Genomic DNA, 27,340 nt, shown 5'->3' with positions numbered 1-27,340 from the left:
ATATAATCTGATCATGTATTACACACCATGTATAATTCTTTGGAGATTTGTTGTTATGTCTATTACTAAATACTATCAATTTTATTTAATTAATCATTGTATTACAAACCTTATTATACTGGAAGACCAATTCTTATTAACTTGAATGGACTGCATTTATAATAGGTTTTCTTCTCCAAAACTACAATACCCAGAGCTACGATTTTTGGCATTGAAGACATGATGAAGTTTAAATAATTTATGAACACTGTTAAAGGCCCATTATGCCTCAGAAATGCCATCTTTTTTATTTTTCAAAAACTTTTTAAGTTTGGTATCTTGTTACAGTTTCCAAATAAATACTTATTTGCCACATAGATGAACCATCTTTTGCTTTCTTTGCTCTGTTGGTATAATTATAGTGAATTAGCATTTTGTACAGAAGTCAAAAAACTATTTTGTTTACATTTTGCTACCTTTATAACACATTACTTCACGTTCAGCACTTCTTTCTCCATGTGCGAAAAATCTTACATGCTCTAAATCCAGTATTAAAACATAATTAAACACATTATTGTTTGACATTTCTTGACAATTACAAAGGATATGGATATCTGAGGCATAATGTGCCTTTAATGGATGTGAAACCTTAAGTAAATGACAAGAGACATTGTAATTACGTCTTAAGATATTTGTAGAAGGAAACCTGTTACAGCACAATGGGAGAGTCACACTGACTGGTGATTTATGAAATGCTACCACGGATGACATAACAAAATATGATTGATGATTATTATTATGTTTTCTTTGTGCGACTGATCCCCATGGGCATCCTAACTAATAGAACTTTTGTGACTGGTTGTGATTTACTTGTATGTTGAGGAGAATGATTCTAGTTATTTTGTTGTTGTTTGGTGTGTGAAACAAAAAAGAGTTGGTTGAAAATTAGAAAATGTAACAAAACTAGTTTATTATATAGTTAACATGTGTAAGAAGTAAATCCCAAAAGAAAAGCTTTGTGGAAATTAGAAAATTCTTCAAAAGCCATTTGTTGTTAGTGTCATGTGAAAGAGATATTTCTTAAAGTATTTTGTTAACAGGGCACATTACTGACACAAGACTCATTGCAAGGTTTACAATGTATTTATTGTGCCCCCACTTTAGGGGGGGGGCATTTAGATTTACCCTTGTCCGTCTGTCCATCTGTCTGGCTGTTCTTCTGTATGAATCCAGAGGTACTTGTGTGACTTGGGAGAACAATGGGTAACAGTAAATTTTCTTTGATCCTATTCATTCCGTTTTTACTTGTGTGTCTTTTTTTAGTGCCTTGTGTGACTAAAAATGGCCAAAAAGATCAAAGGAAAAGTCACATAAGTACCATTTTGTGAGTACGTCCATCCGTCAGTCCGTTCTCTTTTGTGTTGCACATAGCTCTAAAAGTACATGTATTTGACCTAGAGTCATGAACCTTTATAGAAATGTTGATCAGCATGTGTAGTTGTGCACCTGGGAATTTTCGTGTGGATATATTTAGTATTTTTACATACATTTTTATAATATTTTCAATTTCAATACAATTAAACATGTATGGTAGGTAGCAGAGGCTATCTATAGGGACAGCTTTCTGTCTTCTACCTGATATAAGTCAGATGCTGTTAAGTCATTATTCTGGTGAAAAAGTGCGCAAGGCGTTTTAGGGGAAAAAATTAGCCTATTTAGATTAAAATATACATGTACCTATTTTGGAATAGGAGAAACAGCCTTTATCCGACCGTAAAATACAGGGGGAAAAATAAGTGACTAGCCACATCATATAAGGAATTTACATAACTGTTACCCAGGTTACAGAGGGTTGCGAACCCACAATCTCTGGGTTTGAGAGACATATACCATAACCTCACCTTTAAATTATTCCCCTATACAAACAAATACTCTTTCAATTACAGCTAGACAGCTCAACATACATTTACTTTATAACCCTTTAACAAGAAAGATATATCCATAAGAGAAAAACAATGTCTGCAGGAACATGAGAAGTTAATTTAAAGTTTCTCCTGAAATAAGATAGATCGTGCTATAAAATCATGAAATATCACAGATAATGGTAGCAATGAAAGATTATATTAATTCTCACTGGTTTTCATTCCATATATAGAATAATAGAATTCAATCCTGTCGATTGATGTCAATTGCAAAACATCCGGTTGAAATGTTTCATGATAAAATTTGTTTCATCCTACAGAGTTTCAGGTTCAATTACCAAAATAGCCTTTCAATATCTATTTAACATTGTGTAATAATCTAGTGCCTGAAATAATGCCAGGAAAGAAGATGTTTTAATTTTAGTCCTAAGGTTCCTTATTATGTCTGAAATAACGCAAGTTAAAGCTAGCTAATAGTTTTGCCCTGCAGTTCGGGTCATGCCTGAAATAATGCAAGTGATAGTTTTGCCCTGCAGTTCTGCTCATGCCTGAAATAATGCTAGTGATTGCTGAAAGTTTTTGCCCTGCAGTTCTGCTTATGCCTGAAAAAATGTAAGCGATAGTTTTGCCCTGTAGTTCTACTCATGGCTGAAATAATGCAAGTAATAGTTGATAGTTTTGCCTTGCAGATCTGCTCATGCCTAAAATAATGCAAGTGAAAGCTGAAAGTTTTTGCCCTGCAGTTCTGCTCATACCTGAAGTAATGTAAGTGATAGTTTTGTCCTGGAGTTCTACACATGCCTGAAATAATGCAAGTAAAAGTTGATAGTTTTGCCCTTCAGTTCTGCTTCTGCCCGAAATAGTGCAAGTGATAGCTGATAGTTTTGCCCTGCAGTTCTGCTCATGCCTGAAATAATGCAAGTGATAGTTTTGCCCTGCAGTTCTGCTCGTGCCTGAAATAATGCAAGTGATAGGTTTGCCCTGCAGTTCTTGTCATGCCTGAAATAATGCAAGTGATAGCTGATAGTGTTTTCCTGCAGTTCTGTATCTGACTGAAATAAAGCAAGTGATAGCTGAGTTTTGCTCTGCAGTTCTGCAAATGCCTGAAATAATGCAACTGATAGTTTTGCCCTACATTTCTTCTCAGGCTTGAAATAATGGAAGTGATAGCTAATATTTTTGCCCTGGGGTTTTCTGCTTCTGCATGAAATCAAGCAAATGATGGCTGAAAAGTTTGCCCTGCAGTTCTGCTCATGCCTGAAATAATTATTATGCAAGAAGATGTTAATTTTGCCATGTAATTTTGCTTGATTTATTTTTTTCTTTAAATTCTGTAAAAACTTTAAGGTTTACATATTATTTTCAGTTTATTGCAAATGAGTGAATAATAAGAGCTAAATAAAGTAGAGTAAATACCTGGTTTTATTCCAATTTTCTCTTACTTATTTTATGCCCAAAAAGACATATCAGATTATGCTCCAGGTGATCTGCCCACTTTGCATACTTATCAAGAACTGCATATTTTTAGCTCACCTGACCACGAAGTGGTCATGGTGAGGTATAGTGATGGGGCTATGTCCGGCGTCCGTCGTCGTGCGTTGTGCGTCGTGCGTCGTGCGTCGTGCGTTGTGCGTCGTTCGTCGTCAACAATTGGGTTGTTAACAGTCTAGCAGTCACAGTTTTGATTGGATCATCATCAAACTTTGTCAGAATGTTTGTCTCAATGAAATACAGATCGAGTTCGAAGATGGGTTATCTCGGGTCAAAAACTAGGTCACAGGAGCTAAAAATAGAAAAAGCTTGTTAACACTCTAGAGGCTGCAGTTTTCATACAAATATTCTGGAAATTTGTCAGGAAGGTTGTTTTAATGATATCTAGGTCAAGTTCGAAGATGGGTCATCTCCGGTCAAAAACTAGGTCACAGGAGCTAAAAATAGAAAAAGCTTGTTAACACTCTAACAATTGGGTTGTTAACAGTCTAGCAGTCACAGTTTTGATTGGATCATCATCAAACTTTGTCAGAATGTTTGTCTCAATGAAATACAGATCGAGTTCGAAGATGGGTTATCTCGGGTCAAAAACTAGGTCACAGGAGCTAAAAATAGAAAAAGCTTGTTAACACTCTAGAGGCTGCAGTTTTCATCCAAATATTCTGGAAATTTGTCAGGAAGGTTGTTTTGATGATATCTAGGTCAAGTTCGAAGATGGGTCATCTCTGGTCAAAAACTAGGTCACGAGCTAAAAATAGAAAAAGCTTGTTAACACTCTAATAATTGGGTTGTTAACAGTCTAGCAGTCACAGTTTTGATTGGATCATCATCAAACTTTGTCAGAATGTTTGTCTCAATGAAATACAGATCGAGTTCGAAGATGGGTTATCTCGGGTCAAAAACTAGGTCACAGGAGCTAAAAATAGAAAAAGCTTGTTAACACTCTAGAGGCTGCAGTTTTCATCCAAATATTCTGGAAATTTGTCAGGAAGGTTGTTTTAATGATATCTAGGTCAAGTTCGAAGATGGGTCATCTCCGGTCAAAAACTAGGTCACAGGAGCTAAAAATAGAAAAAGCTTGTTAACACTCTAGTGGCTGCAGTTTTCATCCAAATATTTTGGAAATTTGTCAGGAAGGTTGTTTTGATGATATCTAGGTCAAGTTCGAAGATGGGTCATCTCCGGTCAAAAACTAGGTCACAGGAGCTAAAAATAGAAAAAGCTTGTTAACACTCTAGTGGCCGCAGTTTTCATCCAAATATTCTGGAAATTTGTCAGGAAAGTTGTTTTGATGGTTTCTAGGTCAAGTTCAAAGATGGGTCATCTCTGGTCAAAAACTAGGTCACAGGAGCTAAAAATAGAAAAAGCTTGTTAACACTCTATAGGCTGCAGTTTTCATCCAAATATTCTGGAAATTTGTCAGGAAGGTTGTTTAGATGATATCTAGGTCAAGTTTGAAGATGGATCATGTCTGGTCAAAAACTAGGTCACAGGAGCTAAAAATAGAAAAAGCTTGTTAACACTCTAGTGGCTGCAATTTTCATCCAAATATTTTGGAAATTTGTCAGGAAGGTTGTTTTGATTTTATCTAGGTCAAGTTCGAAGATGGGTCATGTCTGGTCAAAAACTAGGTCACAGGAGCTAAAAATAGAAAAAGCTTGTTAACACTCTATAGGTTGCAGTTTTCATCCAAATATTCTGGAAATTTGTCAGGAAGGTTGTTTAGATGATATCTAGGTCAAGTTTAAAGATGGATCATGTCTGGTCAAAAACAAGGTCACAGGAGCTAAAAATAGAAAAAGCTTGTTAACACTCTAGTGGCTGCAGTTTTCATCCAAATATTCTGGAAATTTGTCAGGAAGGTTGCTTTGATAATATCTAGGTCAAGTTCGAAGTTGGGTCATCTCCGGTCAAAAACTAGGTCACAGGAGCTAAAAATAGAAAAAGTTTGTTAACACTCTAGTGGCTGCAGTTTTCATCCAAATATTCTTGAAATTTGTCAGGAAGGTTGTTTTGATGATATCTAGGTCAAGTTGGAAGATGGATAATGTTCGGTCAAAAACTAGGTCACAGGAGCTAAAACTAGAAAAAGCTTGTTAACACTCTAGTGGCTGCAGTTCTCATCCAAATATTCTGGAAATTTGTCAGGAAGGTTGTTTTGATGATATCTAGGTCAAGTTGGAAGATGGGTCATGTCCGGTCAAAAACTAGGTCACAGGTGCTAAAAATAGAAAAAGCTTGTTAACACTCTAGTGGCTGCAGTTTTCATCCAAATATTTTGGAAATTTGTCAGGAAGGTTGTTTTGATGATTTTCAGGTCAAGTTCGAAGATGGGTTATCACCGGTCAAAAACTAGGTCACAGGAGCTAAAAATAGAAAAAGCTTGTTAACACTCTAGTGGCTGCAGTTTTGATTAAAATATTCTGGAAATTTGTCAGGAAGGTTGTTTTAATGATTTCTAGGTCAAGTTTGAAGATGGGTCATGTCTGGTCAAAAACTAGGTCACAGGAGCTAAAAATAGAAAAAGCTTGTTAACACTCTAATGGTTGCAGTTTTCATCCAAACATTCTGGAAATTTGTCAGAAAAGTTTTGTTTTGATGATTTCTAGGTCAAGTTCGAAGATGGGTCATCTCAGGTCAAAAACTAGGTCACAGGAGCTAAAAATAGAAAAAGCTTGTTAACACTCTAATGGCTGCAGTTTTCATCTAAATGTTCTGGAAATTTGTCAAGAAGGTTGTTTTGATGATATCTAAGTCAAGTTCGAAGATGGGTCATCTCCGGTCAAAAACTAGGTCACAGGAGCTAAAAATAGAAAAGCTTGTTAACACATTAGGGGCTGCAGTTTTCATCCAAATATTCTTGAAATTTGTCAGGAAGGTTGTTTTGATGATGTCTAGGTCAAGTTCGAAGATGGGTTATCTCCGGTCAAAAACTAGGTCACAGGAGCTAAACATAGAAAAAGCTTGTTAACACTCTAGTGGCTGCAGTATTGATTCAAATATTCTGGAAATTTGTCAGGAAGGTTGTTTTGATGATTTCTAGGTCAAGTTCGAAGATGGGCCATCTCAGGTCAAAAACTAGGTCACAGGAGCTAAAAATAGAAAAAGCTTGTTTACACTCTAGTGGCTGCAGTTTTTATTCAAATATTCAGGAAATTTGTCAAGAATGTTGTTTTGATGATTTCTGGGTCAAGTGCTTAGATTGGTCATGTCTGGTCAAAAACTAGGTCACAGGAGCTAAAAATAGAAAAATCTTTTTAACACTCTAGTGGCTGCAGTTTTGATCCAAATTTCCTGGAAATTGGTCAGGAAGGTTGTTTTGATGATTTCTAGGTCAAGTTTGAATATGGGTCGTGTCCAGTCAAAAATTAGGTCACATTGCCCAAATATGGAAAAATCTTTATAACACACTAGAGGTCACATGTTTGACTCAGTCGCATCAAACTTGGTCATGATGCTTGTTTAAGACATTGCTTGAATGCGGTTGTGTCAGGTGAGCGATCCAGGGCCATCATGGCCCTCTTGTTTGTATGTTTTTACCAACTATCTGTGCTTTAGCAAAGCCTCGTTTATTAAATGGCACTATATTTTTTATTTTGAGAAATTGGTAAGAAGGGTGTTGCTTTGGCGAAAAATGCATATATGTACACCCAAAGTCAAAGAGTTGGTTTTCATCACACACGGATATTTTGCATATAAGATTAGTATTAATTTAGTTATATTGATAAAAAAAATGTACCATAACATGGTGGTTTTAAAGCCAAATGTCTCCTGATTTATGCTAATTTTCATGAAAATGTTGAACAAAAAAGTAATTTACACATTGCAAACGTCTTTTTACAATCCATGTAAATTACTAAAAAAGCACAAAATATGCACAAATTGCCCCTACTGCCTTAGTCATACATTTTAACTGTAGAAACAAGGTGATAAATATTGCAAAATTCGTCATTAATCACATATAACATGCAAATTATTACTTGAATCTTGAATTCTTTCGCATTTCTTAAAATCTTAAACAATTTTCATTCCATTATACTTGTTTTTGTTCTGTGTCCCGAGTCCTGAAGGATTCCATTCCGGTGCTCCTGTGTGGCTTGAATTGTAATATCACTATTATGTTGCTGCTACCCTGTAGAGGATCATATAGGGATCACTTCTTCGACGTCTGTCCGTCCGTCTGTCACAAAATTTGTCTACACTACTCCTCAGAAACTACTGATGCAATTTCATCCAAACATTACAGGAATGATCAATACCAAGTCTAGTTTCGCATATACTCAGCATTTTCTTGTTCACTGATTTTTGTCAGTTATGGCCCTTTAATGATTTTTATTTTTAAAGTTTGTCCAGACTACTGGAGTCTCCTCTTAAACCACTAAAGCAATTTCATTTAAACTTTACAGGATTGATCTGTAGCTCAAACACTGGCACATATATTACACAGGTTTTCCGCTTGAATGATTTATGGCTGAGTTACAGCCTTTGAATAAAAATGGTTTTTCTTTTTTTGTGTTGCCAGTTACACAGAAGCTTGTCAGGATTACTTCTCAGAAATTACTGGTGCAATTTCATCCAAATTTTACAGGAATTATAAGTACTAAGTCTAGTTGTTCACAATATCGGTTTTTTTTTAAGGTTTTTGTCAGAGTTATGGCCCTTTAATTATTTTAATTTTTTAAATTTTTGTTTTACGAAGTCTCTTATACTTCTCATGCTATTTCAATGAATTTTTACAGGATTGATAGGTACCTCAAGTACTTGCATATATTAAATGGGAGGGCAGCTCTGCACAGGTTACACTGTAAGGCTTAGTATAAGTTGATTTTTGTACAATAATTATTGTTTTACTAGATTAACAGCTGTTGCTACAATTAATTATATAGTCTTCAGTTGTTGTATAAGTGCAGAATATTATCCTGTGCTTATAAAAGGATTTTAAAGGATTTTGTGTGCCAAGGAAAAATTAAACTTAATACACATTTGTACTTTTATATGAAAACATTATTTATCATTGAACTTAAAATGTATCTTTAAGTTTTGCTGTCTACGATAATAATTAAAATAAGTTAGTTTTGAATATGATACTTATTATGTCTGTTTGATTATTTATAATACAAAGATTAAATTCTGGGAGAAATGATGAAACCTATTCAAATGTAAGTAGAGATTCCTCGTTTTATGTTTGATAACAAATTCTGGTTTAATGTTTGATTAAAGAAGCAATATCAAATTCTGACTTCTAATTGGAAACCAGCATTCTACTTATAGACCTGAATGCCCAGTTTCAGCTATTTTAGTCATTATTGTATCTAAGTAATGTAGCATATAATTTGAGCTTTAATGATGTATGACATGGCAGGACAGGAATAAAATTGTTCTGAATAGGAAAAAAAAATATCATTGTCATCCATATCAATAGAGTGTCATTAGGGAAAATCCATTTACTTTATAGTTTTCTCATTTGTACATTAAAGGTTTCCAATCGCTTTTGCCCTGTTTGTAATGACTTCGGTTCTTACGTGACAGTTGCCGTCATGCAAAGACATCGGGACATTATTGTGTGGGATTTTCTCGACAGCGCAACGCTCTGACACAAAATACAGGTTTGTTAATTTATATCTTTTTTCTTCACTTGATAGTTTAATTAAATACAGCATTTTTTCTAATGAATAATTTTAATGATGACAGTGTCTTGTGTTTTATCATATTGCATCAAATTTTCGTGCCTGTTATGTTTAATTCTTTTTTTAATTTTTTTTATTTTTCTTATTTTTATTTTTAGTTTGTTAATTATTTTTTATATTCAATTTATTTTATAATCTAATTATTATTGTATTTAATATTTAAAATGATACATTGTTTTCTATATTTTTCATTACAATTGAGCAATCGATGGAAAATTATTAAAATATAAAGGATGATAATTATGTTATATAGAAATATGCGAGTTTGATTGAGAATTTTATTGGAAATGTTCAATTATTTAGCTTGTCTGTTCCAAAGAAAAAGTCAAGCTATTAATATGATCATTGGGTCATCGTTGTCATGCAAAATCTTTAATGCAGCCCATTATTCAAACATTTTAAAACTTTGAATCAACATGAAACTTGGAATGTTTGATTATCATTACATTAGGGACGGTTATTTAGATAAGGGATATTATCCTAAAAGCTATAATTATTTCGGAGTTTAATGTTCCTTTTTTTAACTTAGCATATTAATAAGAAATAAGTATTGATAGTTTTTCCCCCCATAACAGATGAGCCTCAATGCCAAATGTCATGCTCTTGTTTATAGCTCACCTTTTTCAAAGAAAAAATTCGAGCTATTGTTACAGTCAGGTTTCGTTCCTTCCAGAAACTTTAACATAGGCCATTATTTTTCAATTTCTGAATGGATTGTCTTCAAACTTGGACACAACAAATTAAGTAAGGTTGTAAAGAGGTTATCACTCGAAAAAAGACTTGCTCTAAATAGTTTGGTCACCCCCTTTAGCTCAGTAGGGTCAGAGCTATAGTTTATAGTCAAGAGGACACTGCGGTTTGATTCATGGCTTAAGTGGAATATCTTTATGACAATTGATCTCGGACATTGGGTTTAATGGTGATTTGTCTCTCACCTTTGATTAAGAAATCATATGAGATTAGTATATGGTAACTTATAAAGAAATTGTTAATTACTCAGGTTAGTTATAATCCAGGACAGATTGTTGCGTGGACAGGCCCTCAAGATATGACCCAAAGAATGCTTTTAAATCTGCGTAAAAACAAACAACAACCACAAAACTGAAGAGGTTGTACAATATTTGTAGTTCTTTGCTTAATTTTACCTCTAAATTTAACCTCTAAATTCATTTAAATTGCAATTTCCAAGTTCAACTGTTTGCTTCTTTATTACGCAGTTATTATTTTAAAACAAAACAATAGTTAGCAATACAGTTTAGGATAATGTTTTATTCCACAATTCACCTGGGTAAAGGCAAATAGACAATGTTGTCAAATGCACCATTAGGAAAAATAATTATTTTGTCTCGTAAACTATTATCATGTGTTTCGAGGGAAAAGTTTTGCTGACATTTCACTGTATTGTTATCGTAAGATGATGTAGAGTTCCCGACAATATCTGACGGTCCAGGTTACAAATATTTGGACTCAATTTGACAGATGAGTCGTCTTCTCAGGAAATGGTCGCACCATATCTGACCTTTTTGCTAATGGCTTCAGACAATATTGTTGACAGTGATTCTAAGTTATTGTTCATAGGTTTCAATTAATGTCCAGAGATGGAGTAAGAAATGTTCTCTGTGGATTAAAATGGACTCGCCATTAACCCATACACTTGACGTGCTTTCAATCTCCAACTGTCCATTGATAATTTATGATAAAAGGGAAAGCTTTACTGTACAGAAATGCTGTATAAATTAGGTAGTCTGGGTGCTTTCCTACCTGCTGGCTGCAACTTAATATACCCATGTCATCAGTTCAGACCAAGATCAGGTGACACATTTTCCTTATTCCGTCAATAGTTATTTCAAAGTTTTCCCAAAAATGCTGAATGGTTTTGTCCAGAATTAAAGATGGGCAAGTCCTTTAAAGATATTTTGCATGTTAATAATGAAATATTATAGTAAAGGCAAGTAAATTTTCATACTTGAAGCTTCCAAGTATTCAAAGAGCCATTGTGATAAATAGGACACTGAGTTTTATTGTCAGCATAATTCAGGTCAATGTTAATTATATGCATTAGTCACAAAAGATGTTTCAATGTAATGATAAGTTCAGAGCATAATTATCTTCTGCATGCCTGGAGGATTGGCACAAATGTTCACCATTATGAGAATTAGTGTTGCACAATTGAAGCAGGTCAAAGGTCAAGGTCACACTTACAGGTCAGAGGATGTCCATATTAAAACCTCTACATATATTAAGGAATTGTTTTATGTTTAACACGAAGAGGCATAGTGGTGTTCTCAAAATCCAGGTCCCTTAGGCCAACGTGAAGGTAACATGCAGATTTCCAAGGTGATATATAAGAAAATGAAAATGTGAGTATCGGTCCCTTAGGCCAACGTGAAGGTCACATGCAGATTTCCAAGGTAATAAATATATAAGAAAATGAAAATGTGAGTATTGATCATTTAGACATCATGGATTGTAGGATTATAATTGAAATGTTCAGTTTTAATAAGACTGAGTGTTTGTGATAGGCGTATTTTGTGACAAATAGGCACTCTTGTCTATTTACTCAGGCGCGCAATACTGTCCCCCCTCAAGGATCTATATTAACAATTAAATTAAATATTAATTTTTCTGTTTTTGCAATTACATTTTTTAATATGGGATATGTGTCCAATACATTTAGTTGTGTTTGTTAAAAGGTCGTTTCTCAGAAATTATATTTGTTTTTGAGTATGTTATCAAAATAGAAGGTATTTCATGTGACAGTGACAAAAGCAAAGATAAATTTAATTTGCTATATTGCTTCAAGCTGATGCATTGATAATATGCATGATATTTACACAATGTGATCACATATCATTTACAATTTGTATTTTCTCTAATATGAAAATTTCATCTAGAAATATATATTGATTTGGCTGCATGATAAAGTGTACTAAGCTTGATTTTATTATTTAAACCAGCGATGAGTTTACCTGTTTAGATGGCTGTCACAATAGATATTGATTGTTGTAATTAGCAATATGATAGATCGTCAACAGTTGATGTCACTATTGCAGTACTTTAATGATAACAACAGTTATAGACTTATATACCTATTGCAATACTTTAATGATTACAAAATTTATAAAGTGATATACCTATTGCAATACTATAATCATTATATAACAGTCTTGATATTCCTATTGCAATACTTATGATACTCATTGTAACAGTTATAAACTGATATACATTTTGCAATACTTTATTGATTGCAACAGTTTTGATATACCTATTGCAATACTATAATGATATGACAGTTATAAACTGATATACATATTGCAATACAATAATGATCACAACAGTAATAAATAGAGGATATTCAAGTTTTTTCTATAAATACATGATTTATTTTCATCGAGTGGTATGAAAATAAATATTTCATGAGTGGCGGTAGCCACGAGTGAAATATGGTAATTTTCATGCCACAAGATGAAAATAAATCATGTATTTATAGAAAAAACTTGAATTTTCTGTTTATTATATACATTTTTACTCTTTTTTGACATTAAAATTTGAAAGACTTTCCCTTAAATTTTGTGTACAGGCAGAATTTAAAAGAAAGTAGTCCGGCAAGACACCAGTGAAAATACGGAAAATATGTTTCACTGCAGTGAAAAATAAATTTTTACAGTGAAAATACGGAAAATGAAAATACGCATTTTATTTCATCAATATTTCTCAATATTTCATTTATAAGTATATAATAAACTGATTTACCTATTGCAATACTTTAATGATGTCATGAGTTATAAACTGATATACCTATTGCAATACTTTAATGATGTCACCAGTTATAAACTGATATACCTATTGGAATACTTTAATGATGTCACCAGTTATAAACTGATATACCTATTGCAATACTTTAATGATGACACCAGTTATAAACTGATATACCTATTGCAATACTTTAATGATGTCAACAGTTATAAACTGATATACCTATTGCAATACTTTAATGATGACACCAGTTACAAACTGATATACCTATTGCAATACTTAAATGATGTCACCAGTTATAAACTGATATACATATTGCAATACAATAATGATCACAACAGTAATAAACTGATTTACCTATTGCAATACTTTAATGATGACACCAGTTATAAACTGATATACCTATTGCAATACTTAAATGATGACACCAGTTATAAACTGATATACCTATTGCAATACTTAAATGATGACAACAGTTATAAACTGATATACCTATTGCAATACTTTCACAATATATCATTAGTTGTAGATATCACTATTGCTATACTATCACGAGTTATAGATATTTGTAGGTACAGAGTCATGAAAGATCATTTGCAGTAGGTAAACCTATTGCAATACTATAACAAATTATTGATAGTTGTAAGTGCAGTATTAACCAGCTGGCAGTGGATAAATCTACCCCTGCAACCAATGCAGACCAAAATTAGATGCTCATCTGTACCACTGATTATGGTGTCAGTACAAATTTTGAAAATTTCCCCTTAACTCTGAATGGATTTGTCCAGATTAAAAAATGGACAAGTCCATTTAGAATATTTAGTAGGTTAATGGTCAAAATGCCAGATTATCTTAAAAATTGAAGAAGAAATAAATGACATTGTTTCTCTGATTGTATTTTGGGAAGGGATTTGATTAATAGTTTGACAAAATTGATTGGCATATGGGAAAATTTTGTTATTCCACGTTGAGAGTTCTTAAAGTAAAAAGAGAAATTGACGCCCCATGTGGGGGATAAAATCAAGATCGTATAACTTCATTCTATTCATTGTAAGGAATTGTTACTAATTTCTGTAATAGAAAATGTATTTGGTGTCTTGATTTATTCATAATATAGACAGGGACTGAGTGAATAGATTAAGATTTTATTTGACAAATGATGACTTGTGCACAATAGATTATATATTGTCTTGTTGAGAGAGACTGGCTGAACAGTTAATCAGCGGTTTGCCACCAAGATTCTTAGTGATTTTTATTTCTCTTTGGCAATTATGTAATAGATAATCAAAGATATACTACGCCCTTCCTTGAGTAAAGTATTTTAATCACAGTAATTTATTGAAACCTATGAAATTCTTACTGAATATGTCTAGTTTGAATAAAAGAAGGAATAAACTAGGTATGGGAAGCTGTTTACCTTATTACAGGTAAAGTAAAGTTAGCCTTTTTTGCAGTATTTTTCACTATCTTTCTACTGCGTTACTAATGCAGTAAGGGCAAATTTTGCATATTTTGACTTTTTGTGGTAATTTTTATTGTCTGTAAGTGCTGTTTGAAATTTGAAAATTATTTACTTTGTTCACTTTGCAATATTTTACTTTTTAATACATTTTTAAAATTTTCATGAAAATCAGAATGAATCTGGAGGGGTGCTGCTTTAAGTCAAAACATGTTTATTTTATATTTACAAAAAACTGTGTAGCAGTTATTAATATTTTCTAATATCAAATTTGAGTATAGTATATATTTAATTTTGTGTGAATAATTTTTTTATCCTAATTTCTGCTACTGATTTAAGAGAAGTTGTAAAGAACTACTGGTGAAAACTTCATAACTTTATATGAATAACAAAAAAATGGATCACATGCAATCTGATCAAACTATACGGTCCTAGTGATTTCGTCCTGAAATACCTTACACTAGAAATGGATTATTCCATATTGAAAGCATGACAAGTTCATTATGTAAATTTAGGAGGGTATAAGGGATAAAGGATCAATATATCATGAAATGATAATCTTGAATAAAACTGATAAAGGAATTATTGCAATATAGGAAGTTGTAACACGGTTAAATACCATACTCTAAATTTAGCATATTATCTAAAAATACAGGTTTGATTTTTCAATGTTTGCAAAATTACAAGAAAGTAGGATAAAGATAACAAGTAAAGTATTTATAGTTGGGATTTTTAAAAAGGGAAGAAGATATTACTGTTATTAAGGTATGCTATGTCATTATGGTAGAATTATTAAATTAAAAAACATGATGTTTTAAATTTTTGTTTTTCATGAAATTAGTTGTTTTTATAAAAAAAAAATTCATGAAAATAGTTATTTTTTCTTAAATGTATTTGTTTCATCAATTTGATGTATAATTTAAGCCAACCTTGTTTCTTTATTTGTATAACATGACACGGAATGTTAGAATCTAGATAACATAATAAGGAGAATAATGGAGTTTAATAATATCATCTAGCACACCTGTTATATCAGTGCCAGTCAATATTGCATTTTGGAGTGAATCTGCTACCACACAGCGGGTTGGGGATTATAAGAATGGCGTCCGTCTGTCTGTCAGTCCGTTTGTAGCATTTTGGTGGCAACTCAGTTGTTGCACTTTGAACTTCTTGCCATAATGGTGCTTATTTGTGCCAAGTTAAATTAAAAATTGTTCAGTATTTTAAAAAGTTATAGAGAGGACACAGAAATGTTACACTGACAGACAGATGGACAGGCAGATGGAAACAGTTCCTATAATTTCCTTCCTGCTTTGAGCTGGAGAATAATATGGAATAATTTAAACCAGTCTAAGAATAAGTTTGGTCAACTTGCACAAATGTGCAGACTGGTTTGACTGTATAATGATGCTATTGTCTGCATAATTCAGGGTAAGAATTTCCCTATTTTCAATTGCAACTTTCTCCTGAACTGGCAAAATGAGATATTACTTTGAAAGTTTGAATGTACTAAATGTTTTGAATTTCAGCTTGAACTGGCTATGAACCTTTTTATTGAAATTGTGCAAATTGTGTAAATATCATACACCATTGTAAATTACCAATAGTCTCAGTTTGCATTTATATCAACATAATGCAATTTTTTGAATTTTTGGGTCATCTATGATGTGGTTTTCTCAGCTGCCGCGTACTCTGGGTTTTTTTTTTATTTATTTATTTTTTTTCAAAGAAAGAACATCAGAGATTTTTTTAAATGCTCTCTACTTAACAGCTTGCAAAAATATGAGTTTGAATTAAAAACACTAGCAATATTGAAAGTTTACTTGAATTTTGCAAACAAAAGTTTCAACTGTGTGGTCATTTAAACATTAAAGATTAGAGTTTGGCCAAACTGTGCCAATATGCAGACAGGGTCAGGCTCAGCTGTATAGTAAGACAATTTCTGTAAGTTTTAAAACCAGTCTAATAATAGATTTTGTTCAGATCAAGCAGTTTGTACAGGCTAGGCATTGTCTCCCTTTATTAAAAAACATCAGCAAAAGATAATATTAATGAATACAGCTAACATAGATCTGTTATTTCTTAAAGCATAACTATTCAAAGAATAGAGAAAGCTATTTATCACTCTGGCATCACACTTAGGTAAAGTTTTTGCATGCAAGTTGGTATCTCCAAAACTGCTAAAGGGAATGGATTGAAACTTGTTACACTTATGTGAGAATATAATAGAAGAATATAAAAGAAGGTAATTTTTCAAAGCCCAAAACTCTTAACATGAATTTGAACAGAATAGATTTGGCCTTTATTAAACTTAAAAAATTCTACCATTTATTACGTCATACTTCTGTCGGTCTCAAATTGGATGGGTGCCGGACCATATCATATAAATCAGTGCGCCTTTCGTACATGTAGCTCTTGTTTTACTACCAAGCACTAAGAATGGTTGAGTACAATGCCTAATTGACAGCTCTTGTTTTACTATCAAGCACTAAGAATGGTTTAGCACAATGCCTTATTGACAGCTCTTGTTTTACTATTAAGCTCTAAGAATGGTTGAGCACAATGCCTTATTGACAGCTCTTGTTTTACTATCAAGCACTGAGAATGGTTGAGCACAATGCCTTATTGACAGCTCTTGTTTTACTTTGTTTGTTTGGATTTTACGGCACGTCCACACATAAATGGCCATATCGTGCCGAATGCTAAAATAGGCTTAAACTTTTATGTAAAACGTTGTAAATAAAAATAAACAAGAAATATCTTTAAAAAAGATAATCGGCGTAAATTCAGTGCAAAATGTCTCATAGCTTTAGAATATTTTCAAAATTAATGATAATGACTGCAAAGGCCACAATCAGCTGACAACTTGTATTTTATTGTTAAATAATATTAACTTATATGTATCAGACCTTCATTTTGTAAAAGTACTTCTGTGCATAAAATGCTGCAATTATTAGGTCATGATAATAACACCAAAATCTTTTGTTGTTTATATCTTTTATTTATGAAAGAATACAAACTGTAATAAACAATCAATGGAACATATCAACTCTGAACTATATACTATTTATAATGCCTTCTTATCTATCTGGCAATGAAAATGAATAATTGAAGACTAAAATCAAAAGTTAAACATAACACTGATTATCAAGTGAGACAGTTTCAGATTGTGGTAGTCAATTGGGGTGTATTTCGGTAAATTTACCTACCGGTGTAAACAAACGCCGAATAACTATGAATAATTTAATTTGTTATTATTACGCACAGAAAATAATACTTAAAGTTTTGCGATAATGTTGCATTTTAAATATATTAATTATCGCAATTCATATCAGCTCTGGAGAATCTTTTTGTTGATCAAAAATACCGTTCATTTTCATAGAAAACAGAAAAGCTACGGCAAATAAAGTACGAGTGAGTAGTAATCGAATGTTTAAGTAAAGGCTGAAAAACAAAAAGTTGGGTTTGTTGTTAATATTATCAACAAAATAAATTGTACATGAAATCATATGTACTGTATATTTTTGTATTTTGATATATCTTTGTTTTGGTCATAACGTTGTGATATTTAGTTTACGATTGTATAAATATTTTTAATACAACTTTATTCTTAGAGACAAGTAAACTAAAGATTACGAATTTGTCCTTAAATTTCATAACAGCCAGTCTTTCCACCAATGAAAAACACCCTCTTTTAGCTGAAGATTTTGTAACTTACAATTTCATTTGTTAAAAATCTAGGTCAAAATCCATTTTAATACAGCTACGCCGAAAAAAGAGCCAATCAGATCTTTGAATACAAGTTGATCTCTTTCAAATAATCGATGATGTTTTTTGATGGAATTGTATTAAAGAGTTCTTTGAGTGAGTTTACATTATAAAATCTTGTTTTACTATCAAGCTCTAAGAATGGTTGAGCACAATGCCTTATTGACAGCTCTTGTTTTACTATCAAGCACTGAGAATGGTTGAGCACAATGCCTTATTGACAGCTCTTGTTTTACTATCAAACACTGAGAATGGTTGAGCACAATGCCTTATTGACAGCTCTTGTTTTACTATCAAGCACTAAGAATGGTTGAGCACAATGCCTTATTGACAGCTCTTGTTTTACTATCAAGCACTGAGAATGGTTGAGCACAATGCCTTATTGACAGCTCTTGTTTTACTATCAAGCACTGAGAATGGTTGAGCACAATGCCTTATTGACAGCTCTTGTTTTACTATCAAGCACTAAGAATGGTTGAGCACAATGCCTTATTGACAGCTCTTGTTTTACTATCAAGCACTAAGAATGGTTGAGCACAATGCCTTATTGACAGCTCTTGTTTTACTATCAAGCACTAAGAATGGTTGAGTACAATGCCTTATTGACAGCTCTTGTTTTACTATCAAGCTCTATGAATGGTTGAGCACAATGCCTTATTGACAGCTCTTGTTTTACTATCAAGCACTAAGAGTGGTTGAGCACAATGCCTTATTGACAGCTCTTGTTTTACTATCAAGCTCTAAGAATGGTTGAGCACAATGCCTTATTGACAGCTCTTGTTTTACTATCAAGCTCTAAGAATGGTTGAGCACAATGCCTTATTGACAGCTCTTGTTTTACTATCAAGCACTGAGATTATGGTTGAGCACAATGCCTTATTTACAGCTCTTGTTTTACTATCAAGCACTAAGAATGGTTGAGCACTATGCCTTATTTACAGCTCTTGTTTCAATGTCTTATTGACAGCTCTTGTTTCATTTACATTTTTCTCTCTAAATGTCTCTGTATTGATTGTTATAATTTGGTATGTAATTATCTTGATATTAATTATGATATGATATTATTTGCAGTGCAACATTGTGCTGTTCTACTTTTGCAGCTTAGTTATTTAATGGACATATATGATTATGAAAGCATCTAAACAGGTGTTAGTGCCACTCACAAATATTATAAATTATCTGTGAATCTGCATGGTAACATTACATAAAAGATTGTTCAATATATGGATTTTAGATTTGAAGTAGGTTGATTATTATTCTTTATATATAATTCATATTTGGATGAAAAAAAGGTAAGAAAAAGTTTATTTGAAGAAGTAATAAATATCAATTTTCATAGATATGGTTCAAGATTCCATTGTCAAATTATACCTCCACTTGTTTGCCTACTTTCTGCACATGTTTTAAATAAAGATAAGAAGAAAGTGCAGAAGTACAACACATCAACACCAGAGATGGTGTATGTTATTTATTTTCTACCAGTTTCGTTTTTTTATCAAACCTTTTAAATAAATTTAGTGAAATTGAATGAAATTAAATAAATTTGATAAAATTTAGATAAATTTAAATGATGTTACAAATGATCAGTGGAAATTGACTATGATATCTTAACTTTTGTCTTAACAAGGAAAGTGATGGGATCTAATTTGCTAGATTTTAGTTATTGAATAAGTATTTAACATTTGCCACAATGGAAATGAAAAACTATTTGAAATGTGAAATATTTTGTATGCAATTTTGTCAGTGCTTGTCTGGCATCTGGCTAGTTATTCAAAATTAGATATATATAATGATTCTTTCATGTTGGGAAGCTGACCAGTCAAGTTACTGAATAATACTGAGTGTTAATAAATACATGTTACGATGTAGTTGTAATAAATTTTAGGCTGAGAATGGGTAAACAGAAAGCAAGTAAAGATCAGACAGCTAGTGTTGTGGTGGACAAGCAGGATAGAGGTCAGATGTTTGAGTCTTTGTTTGGCTTCAAGACGTCAGATCTCACTAGCATGGACTCTTTGCTCAAACTGCTGTGTCGGCCCACAGATCCCTCTGGACTTGGAGTTATGCGCATGGTCTTTGGTAAGTTTTGGTATAGAAATTTTGTGTAATATTTGTCCTTCTTTTTAATTATCATATCAAAATATGATCTGTGTATGCTGAGGTATGTGGTCAAGGGCAACAAATCTTGTCTTTCATTTTTGTCAAGAGTTATGTAGAGATTTGACATGCATATATTGTAAACATTTATACTCGTGCAAACTTACAAAATAAATTATTTCATAAATGTATAGAAAATTTCAATGGTTTGAGTGTAATAATGATGTACATTTTTAAATGATAAAGGGAAACAATTTCTGTTTTTAAAGTGCCATCAGAGTTATGGCCCTTTTAGAGTAAAAGAGATTTTGCTGGTATATAAGATAATATTATTATAGACATGTTTATACATGTATATTGAGCTATGGATTAACTGAGGTCAGCAGTCACAAGATTTCAACCAATCCTTCACAGAATGCTTGTTATCATAGAGAGCATATAGTCAGGATATTGTGATTGGATCACATCTGGCAGAGTTACAGACCTTTATTTTTCGCATATGTAATATTGGCAGAAACTGTAATTTGTGACAATAAACTGTATGTAACTGGTTTTATATATTTCAGGATTACTAATGGTGTTTGATATATGGCAGGAACGTGGTCTAAGTAATGCAGTGGAGGAATTTGGTGACCCATTTCTCTGTAGATTTCCACTTTTTGACTTCCTGAAACCGTTACCCCTTGTCTGGATGTACATTGTCTACCTACTTATGTTTTTAGGTATGATACATATAATATGTACTTGATGAGTAATAATTATATACTTCATGCTTTTTTTGCAACTTTAATGTCCTAAGCTTTTTTTTTAAAATTCTCTGACATTGAAACAATTCTTTAAGCTTAATATATTTAATGTTTTTCTACTGTTTACAATATTTTCAAAGCTTGTCTGACGCAAAAAAAGGTCAGTGTTGAGATTTTGAGAATACCCGATGACTATTGTAGTCAGTTTTCTGTTCTTTTCTGCAATTCATTTTACTCACCTTATGGTAGAATTTGATCAGTCTAAATACTGTCATGGAGTTCACATTTTTTCATTGACTAAGTGGATTACATCATCGTATAAAATCAAAGGTAGGTTTATTATGTCGTATATAAAATCAAAGGTAGATTTATCACATCACCCTATAAAATCAAAGGTTGGTTTATCACATCATCATAAAATTATAAAATCAAAGGTTGTTTATTACATAATCATATAAAATCAAAGGTAGGTTTATTACATCATCATATAAAATCAAAGGTAGGTTTATTACATCATCATATAAAATCAAAGGTAGGTTTATTGTGTCATCATATAAAATCAAAGGTAGGTTTATTACATCATCATATAAAATCAAAGGTAGGTTTATCACATCATCCTATAAAATCAAATGTAGGTTTATCACATCATCCTATAAAATCAAAGGTAGGTTTATCACATCATCCTATAAAATCAAAGCTAGGTTTATTACATCATCATATAAAATCAAATATAGGTTTATTACATCATCATATAAAATCCAAGGTAGTTTTATCATATCATCCTATAAAATCAAATGTAGGTTCATTGTATCATCATATAAAATCAAAGGTAGGTTTATCACATCATCATATAAAATCAAATGTACGTTTATTACATCATCATATAAAATCCAAGGTAGGTTTATTACATCATCATATGAAATCAAATGTAGGTTTATCACATCATCATCATATAAAATCAAATGTAGGTTTATCACATCATCCTATAAAATCAAAGGTAGGTTTATCACATCATCCTATAAAATCAAAGGTAGGTTTATCACATCATCCTATAAAATCAAAGGTTGGTTTATCACATCATCCTATAAAATCAAAGGTAGGTTTATCACATCATCATATAAAATCAAAGGTTGGTTTATCACATCATCCTATAAAATCAAAGGTAGGTTTATCACATCATCATATAAAATCAAAGGTAGGTTTATCACATCATCCTATAAAATCAAAGGTAAGTTTATTACATCATCATATAAAATTAAATGTAGGTTTATTGTATCATCATGTAAAATCAAAGATAGGTTTATTACATCAACATATAAAATCAAATATAGGTTTATTACATCATCATTAAAATCCAAGGTAGTTTTATCATATCATCCTATAAAATCAAATGTAGGTTTATTACATCATCATATAAAATCAAATGTAGTTTTATCACATCATCATAAAAAATCAAATGTAGGTTTATTACATCATCATATAAAATCAAATGTAGGTTTATTACATCATCATATAAAATCAAATATAGGTTTATCACATCATCCTATAAAATCAAAGCTAGGTTTATTACATCATCATATAAAATCAAATATAGGTTTATTACATCATCATATAAAATCCAAGGTAGTTTTATCATATCATCCTATAAAATCAAATGTAGGTTCATTGTATCATCATATAAAATCAAAGGTAGGTTTATCACATCATCATATAAAATCAAATGTACGTTTATTACATCATCATATAAAATCAAAGGTTGTTTATTACATCATTATATAAAATCCAAGGTAGATTTATTACATCATCATATAAAATCAAAGGTAGGTTTATTACATCATCATATAAAATCCAAGGTAGGTTTATCACATCATCCTATACAATCAAAGGTAGGTTTATCACATCATAATATAAAATCAAAGGTTGTTTATTACATCATCATATAAAATCAAAGGTAGGTTTATTACATATAATATAAAATCAAAGGCAGGCTTATTACATCATCATATAAAATCCAAGGTAGGTTTATAACATCATCATAAAAAATCAAATGTAGGTTTATTACATCATCATATAATTATAAAATCAAAGGTAGGTTTATCACATCATCATATAAAATCAAAGGTAGGCTTACTATGTCTATATTAAATCAAAGTCAGGTTGATAATGTCATAATATAAATTCAAGGGTAGGTTTTTTATGTCCTTAATAAAATCAAAGGTAGGTTTAGTAATCATCATATAAAATAAAAATTTGTGTTCCAAAAATAGCCATGTTAGTTAGGGTCATGACTTGTGACATGTCTTGAGCCTGTACTCCATATTGAAAGCTATTTTTGTGCTTTAACAGGCAAATGGACCATCATTATACATATACTATCTAGCTGAGCTTGTATTGCTTGTCAACCTTTGGCTAAGATTAAATTGTAGTATCTGTTCTTATCAGCCTAATGTTCGATTTTTGGACACAGGTGAGATGTCAGGGATTTCCTTGGCTCTTGCCATTGGTTGGCCGGATACTGCAGTAACACCAGGACTGGCCTGCCTCCCTATGAGAGAAGAAAATACAATACCAATCAGCCAGACCGTCTCCGTGGTCGAGGGGTAAGAGTTGGTGACTTCTAATCCAGTTACCTCTCTGGCATGGATTCGATCCCCGGGAGATGCTTTGGTAGTTTAGCACGAAGGAAGGTAGACCAGTACTGGTGTAACTGTCCAGAAACAATGGTTAGGAAACTACCCGCCTATATGACTGAAATACTGTTGGGAAAACAATGAAAATAAACAAATGAATAAAATGAAACAAACAAACAAACAAAAAACACAAAAGCCAATTTCCTCAGTAAACATGACTTGTGTCTTAAATTTTGTTATCCCACACTTAAATGGGAGGGATATAGATGTCTGTCTTGCTATTTGTTCTTTTGTCCATCTGTGCCAACAAATTTTCATGGTGGATATGGTAACAATAGCTATTTTTGTAATTCCTTATGTGTAAAAATAACCCTATATTTCCATTCCTCAAGGGATTTTAACCAAACTTACTCCTAATGATAGTTATTGTTTAGAGTCCTGGCACACAATGCTAATCTATTTTTAGCTCACCAGAGCACATGCTCAACTTACGCTATTGTGATTACCCTGTGTCAGTTGTCAGTCATATGTTGTCCAGTGTGCATTGTGACCATTTTTAGTTCATCAACATCTCTTTGAAAACCACTTGGCCAAGGGAAATGAAACCGTACAGGAATGATCTTTGGATGGTCTTTTATAAAATTTGCTCAAATTTTTTCCAGTCTGCAGTAAAAAAAGTACACCATCAGATTTAAATTATCTAAAGACTTTAACTGACATATTTTTCTCTGCCATTTGGTACATGTAGATTTGGATGAAACTTAAAAGGAATGACTATTAGGTAGGCATTTTTAAAACTAATCGTTTTTGTCTGTTGAACAAGATGGCCACCAGAGCTAAAAATAGAAATAAGATTTAAGTGACATTATAGAGTCCTCCTTAAAGATCATGTAACACAATTTTTTTTATGGTTTTATATCATAAACATGATGCTCAAATTAAGATTTATCAATATTGTAAGTTCCAAAAAGCATTATTTATTAAGATATTACTGAATTTTCATATTTCATGTTAATAAATGGAGGTTATTGGAAATTTGTTTTCTTTAAAGTCTACATCACATTTTTCAATAAGAAATGAATGCAAATATTTTAATGATTACATATAATGTGCATAAATATTTGCAGTGCATATTTTACATATTCTTAGATGTTTGAATTGTTTTATAAGCATAATTATATACATATATAAAATTTCACTTAAGTGTGGTAACAACCTATGAGCCATACTTTTTGCTCAATAGTAGAGCGTTGGACTGTGAATCGGGCGATGCTGGTTCAATTCCCAGTGGCGCAGGTCATTTTCGTTGTGATTGATCATGATAGAGACAACTTTTTGTCTTTCAGTCAATAAAATTTTTCAACAGCTGATTTAAGTCAGCTGCTGTTAAGTCATGGTTTTGATGAAGAATGGGCACAGGGCATTTTAGGTGAAAATATAAAATTTTGGGGAAATTATACAAATTTTTAGGCTAGGCAAAACATTTATTTTGCTGTAAAATATAGGGGAAAAATCACTGTTTCCCATCAATAATTTTTCCCAGGAAACATCTAGTATTTATGGGTTCCTCACTCAAAACCAGCAGGCTATATTTATCATGTATAAGACTTTAAAATGTTGGTTCATTTTTAGCTCACCTGAGCACAAAGTGTGAGCTTTTGTCATCACTCTGCGTCCGTCGTGCGGCGTGCGTCGTGCGTCCTTCAAAAAATGGCGTCAAACTTTTCAAACAACATCTCCTCCTAAACCACATGGCTAATTGCAACCAAACTTTACAGAAATGATCCTTAGGTGGACCCCTTTCAAAGTTGTTCAAAAATTTAAATTCCATTAAAAACTCTGGTTGCCATGGCAACCAATAGGAAAAACTTAAAAAATCTTCTTTTAAAAAACCCTAAGAGCTAGAGCTTAGATATTTGGCATGAAACATCTTCTAATGAGTGTCTACCAAGTTTGTTCAAATCAAAGCCCTGGGGTCAAAATTGGCCCCGCCCCAGGGGGTCATTGATTTTCCCTATATGCATATAGTAAAAACTTAAAAAATCTTCTTTTAAAGAACTCAAAGAGCTAAAGCTAAGATATTTAGCATGAAACATGTTCTAATGGGTGTCTACCAAGTTTGTTCAAATAAAAGCCCTGGGGTCAAAATTGGCCCCACCCCGGGGGTCATTGATTTTCCTTATATGTGTATAGCTAAAACTTAAAAAATCTTCTTTGAAAAAACCCAAATAGCTGTAGTTTAGATATTAAGCATGAAACATCTTCTAGTGACTGTCTACAAAGTTTGTTCAAATAAAAGCCCTGGGGTCAAAATTGGCCCCGCCCCGGGGGTCATTGATTTTCCGTATATGTGTATAGCAAAAACTTAAAAATCTTCTTTGAAAAAACCCAAATAGCTAGAGTTTAGATATTAAGCATGAAACATCTTCTAGTGAGTGTCTACCAAAAGTGTTCAAATAAAAGCCCTTGGGTCAAAATTGGCCCCGCCCCAGGGGGTCTTTGGTTTTCCCTATATGCATATAGTAAAAACTTAAAAACTCTTCTTTTAAAGAACCCAAAGAGCTAGAGCTAAGATATTTAGCATGAAACATGTTCTAATGGGTGTCTACCAAGTTTGTTCAAATAAAGCCCTAGGGTCAAAATTGGCCCCGCTCCAGGGGGTCATTGATTTTCCTTATATGTGTGTAGTAAAAACTTAAAAACTCTTCTTTGAAAAAACCCAAATAGCTAGAGTTTAGATATTAAGCATGAAACATCTTCTAGTGAGTGTCTACAAAGTTTGTTCAAATAAAAGCCCTGGGGTCAAAATTGGACCCGCCCCGGGGGTCATTGATTTTCCTTATATGTGTATAGCAAAAACTTAAAAACTCTTCTTTGAAAAAACCCAAATAGCTAGAGTTTAGATATTAAGCCATGGGGGTCATAGATTTTCCTTATATGTGTATAGTACAAACTTAAAAAATCGTCTTTTAAAAAACCCAATGAGCTAGAGCTTAGATGTTTAGCATGAAACATCTTCTTATTGGTGTCTACCAAGTTTGTTTTAATAAAAGCCCCTGGATTAAAATTGGTCCTAACGGGGGGAGTAGATCATTGTTTTTCATTATATGTGTGTAGTAAAAACTTAACATTTTGAAACATCTTCTAATGGATGTCTTCCAAGTTTGTTCAAATAAAAGCCCTGGGGTTTAAACTGGCCCCGCTTCGGGTGCCTTTATACAGGTGAGCGACCTCAGGGCCATCATGGCCCTCTTGTTCTAATTTCAGGTGAAGTTGGTATCTTACTGGGCTTGTTTTACCGGTTAAGTTGTTTGGTATTTGTGATGACATATTGGTACCTTTTTCTCCTGGATAAAACAAGTTGGAACAATCACAGTTACCTGTTTGGTCTCATAGGAATTTTACTGTTGCTAACTGATGCTAACAGATATTGGTAAGTTAACCTTTTATGCCCCGGAAGGACAGCATATTAAAGTCGTTCCCTCTGTCTGAGCGTACCACAGCATTTGTGTCCAGACTAACTATGTCATGCATTGCAAGATTTCAAATTAACTTGGCACAAATGTCGACCACATCATTGTGATGTGTCGCGTCTAAGCCCGTGTCCCCTCCTCAAAGGTCAAGGTCACACTTAGAGTTTAAAGGTTCACATCCTCACAATTAGAGTTTAAAGTGAAAAAATTCTTAGGGGACAAGAACAAATTCAGTAGTTATATGACTCATTATTTATTGCATGTCACTGTAATAGAATATCACTTTCAAGGAAACAGTGATAGTTGAAGAACTCTTGTAGCACTGGACTCTT

At 32.6% G+C, this 27,340-nt stretch overlaps 1 protein-coding gene and 1 pseudogene across 5 annotated transcripts in view; both read left to right on the top strand.

The window, feature by feature from the left end:
• The first annotated feature begins 2,642 nt into the window (after positions 1-2,642).
• The window catches only part of LOC132713256 (vitamin K-dependent gamma-carboxylase-like), a 59,237-nt gene continuing 34,539 nt past the window's right edge, over positions 2,643-27,340 (top strand). Inside the window, exons 1-5 of one of the 5 annotated variants that reach the window (XM_060695766.1) lie at positions 2,643-2,666; positions 8,870-8,998; positions 19,948-20,141; positions 20,726-20,881; positions 26,803-26,968. In XM_060695766.1, coding sequence (XP_060551749.1) covers positions 19,955-20,141; positions 20,726-20,881; positions 26,803-26,968 — 509 coding nt within the window. In that variant the 5' untranslated portion in view covers positions 2,643-2,666; positions 8,870-8,998; positions 19,948-19,954. Of the gene's footprint in view, positions 2,667-8,173; positions 8,197-8,347; positions 8,552-8,869; positions 8,999-14,746; positions 15,060-19,501; positions 19,522-19,947; positions 20,142-20,725; positions 20,882-26,802; positions 26,969-27,340 lie in introns of those variants that run through there. The other 4 variants (XM_060695765.1, XM_060695764.1, XM_060695767.1 and 1 more) reach the window with 4 other exon arrangements.
• On the top strand, positions 23,296-23,451 carry LOC132713257 (U2 spliceosomal RNA; annotated as a pseudogene).

The sequence above is a fragment of the Ruditapes philippinarum genome, unplaced genomic scaffold (assembly GCF_026571515.1).
Source record: "Ruditapes philippinarum isolate M1 unplaced genomic scaffold, ASM2657151v2 ctg5386_1_1_1_1, whole genome shotgun sequence".
Taxonomy (NCBI): Eukaryota; Metazoa; Mollusca; class Bivalvia; order Venerida; family Veneridae; genus Ruditapes; species Ruditapes philippinarum.
This window is presented reverse-complemented; position numbering and strand designations above follow the sequence as displayed.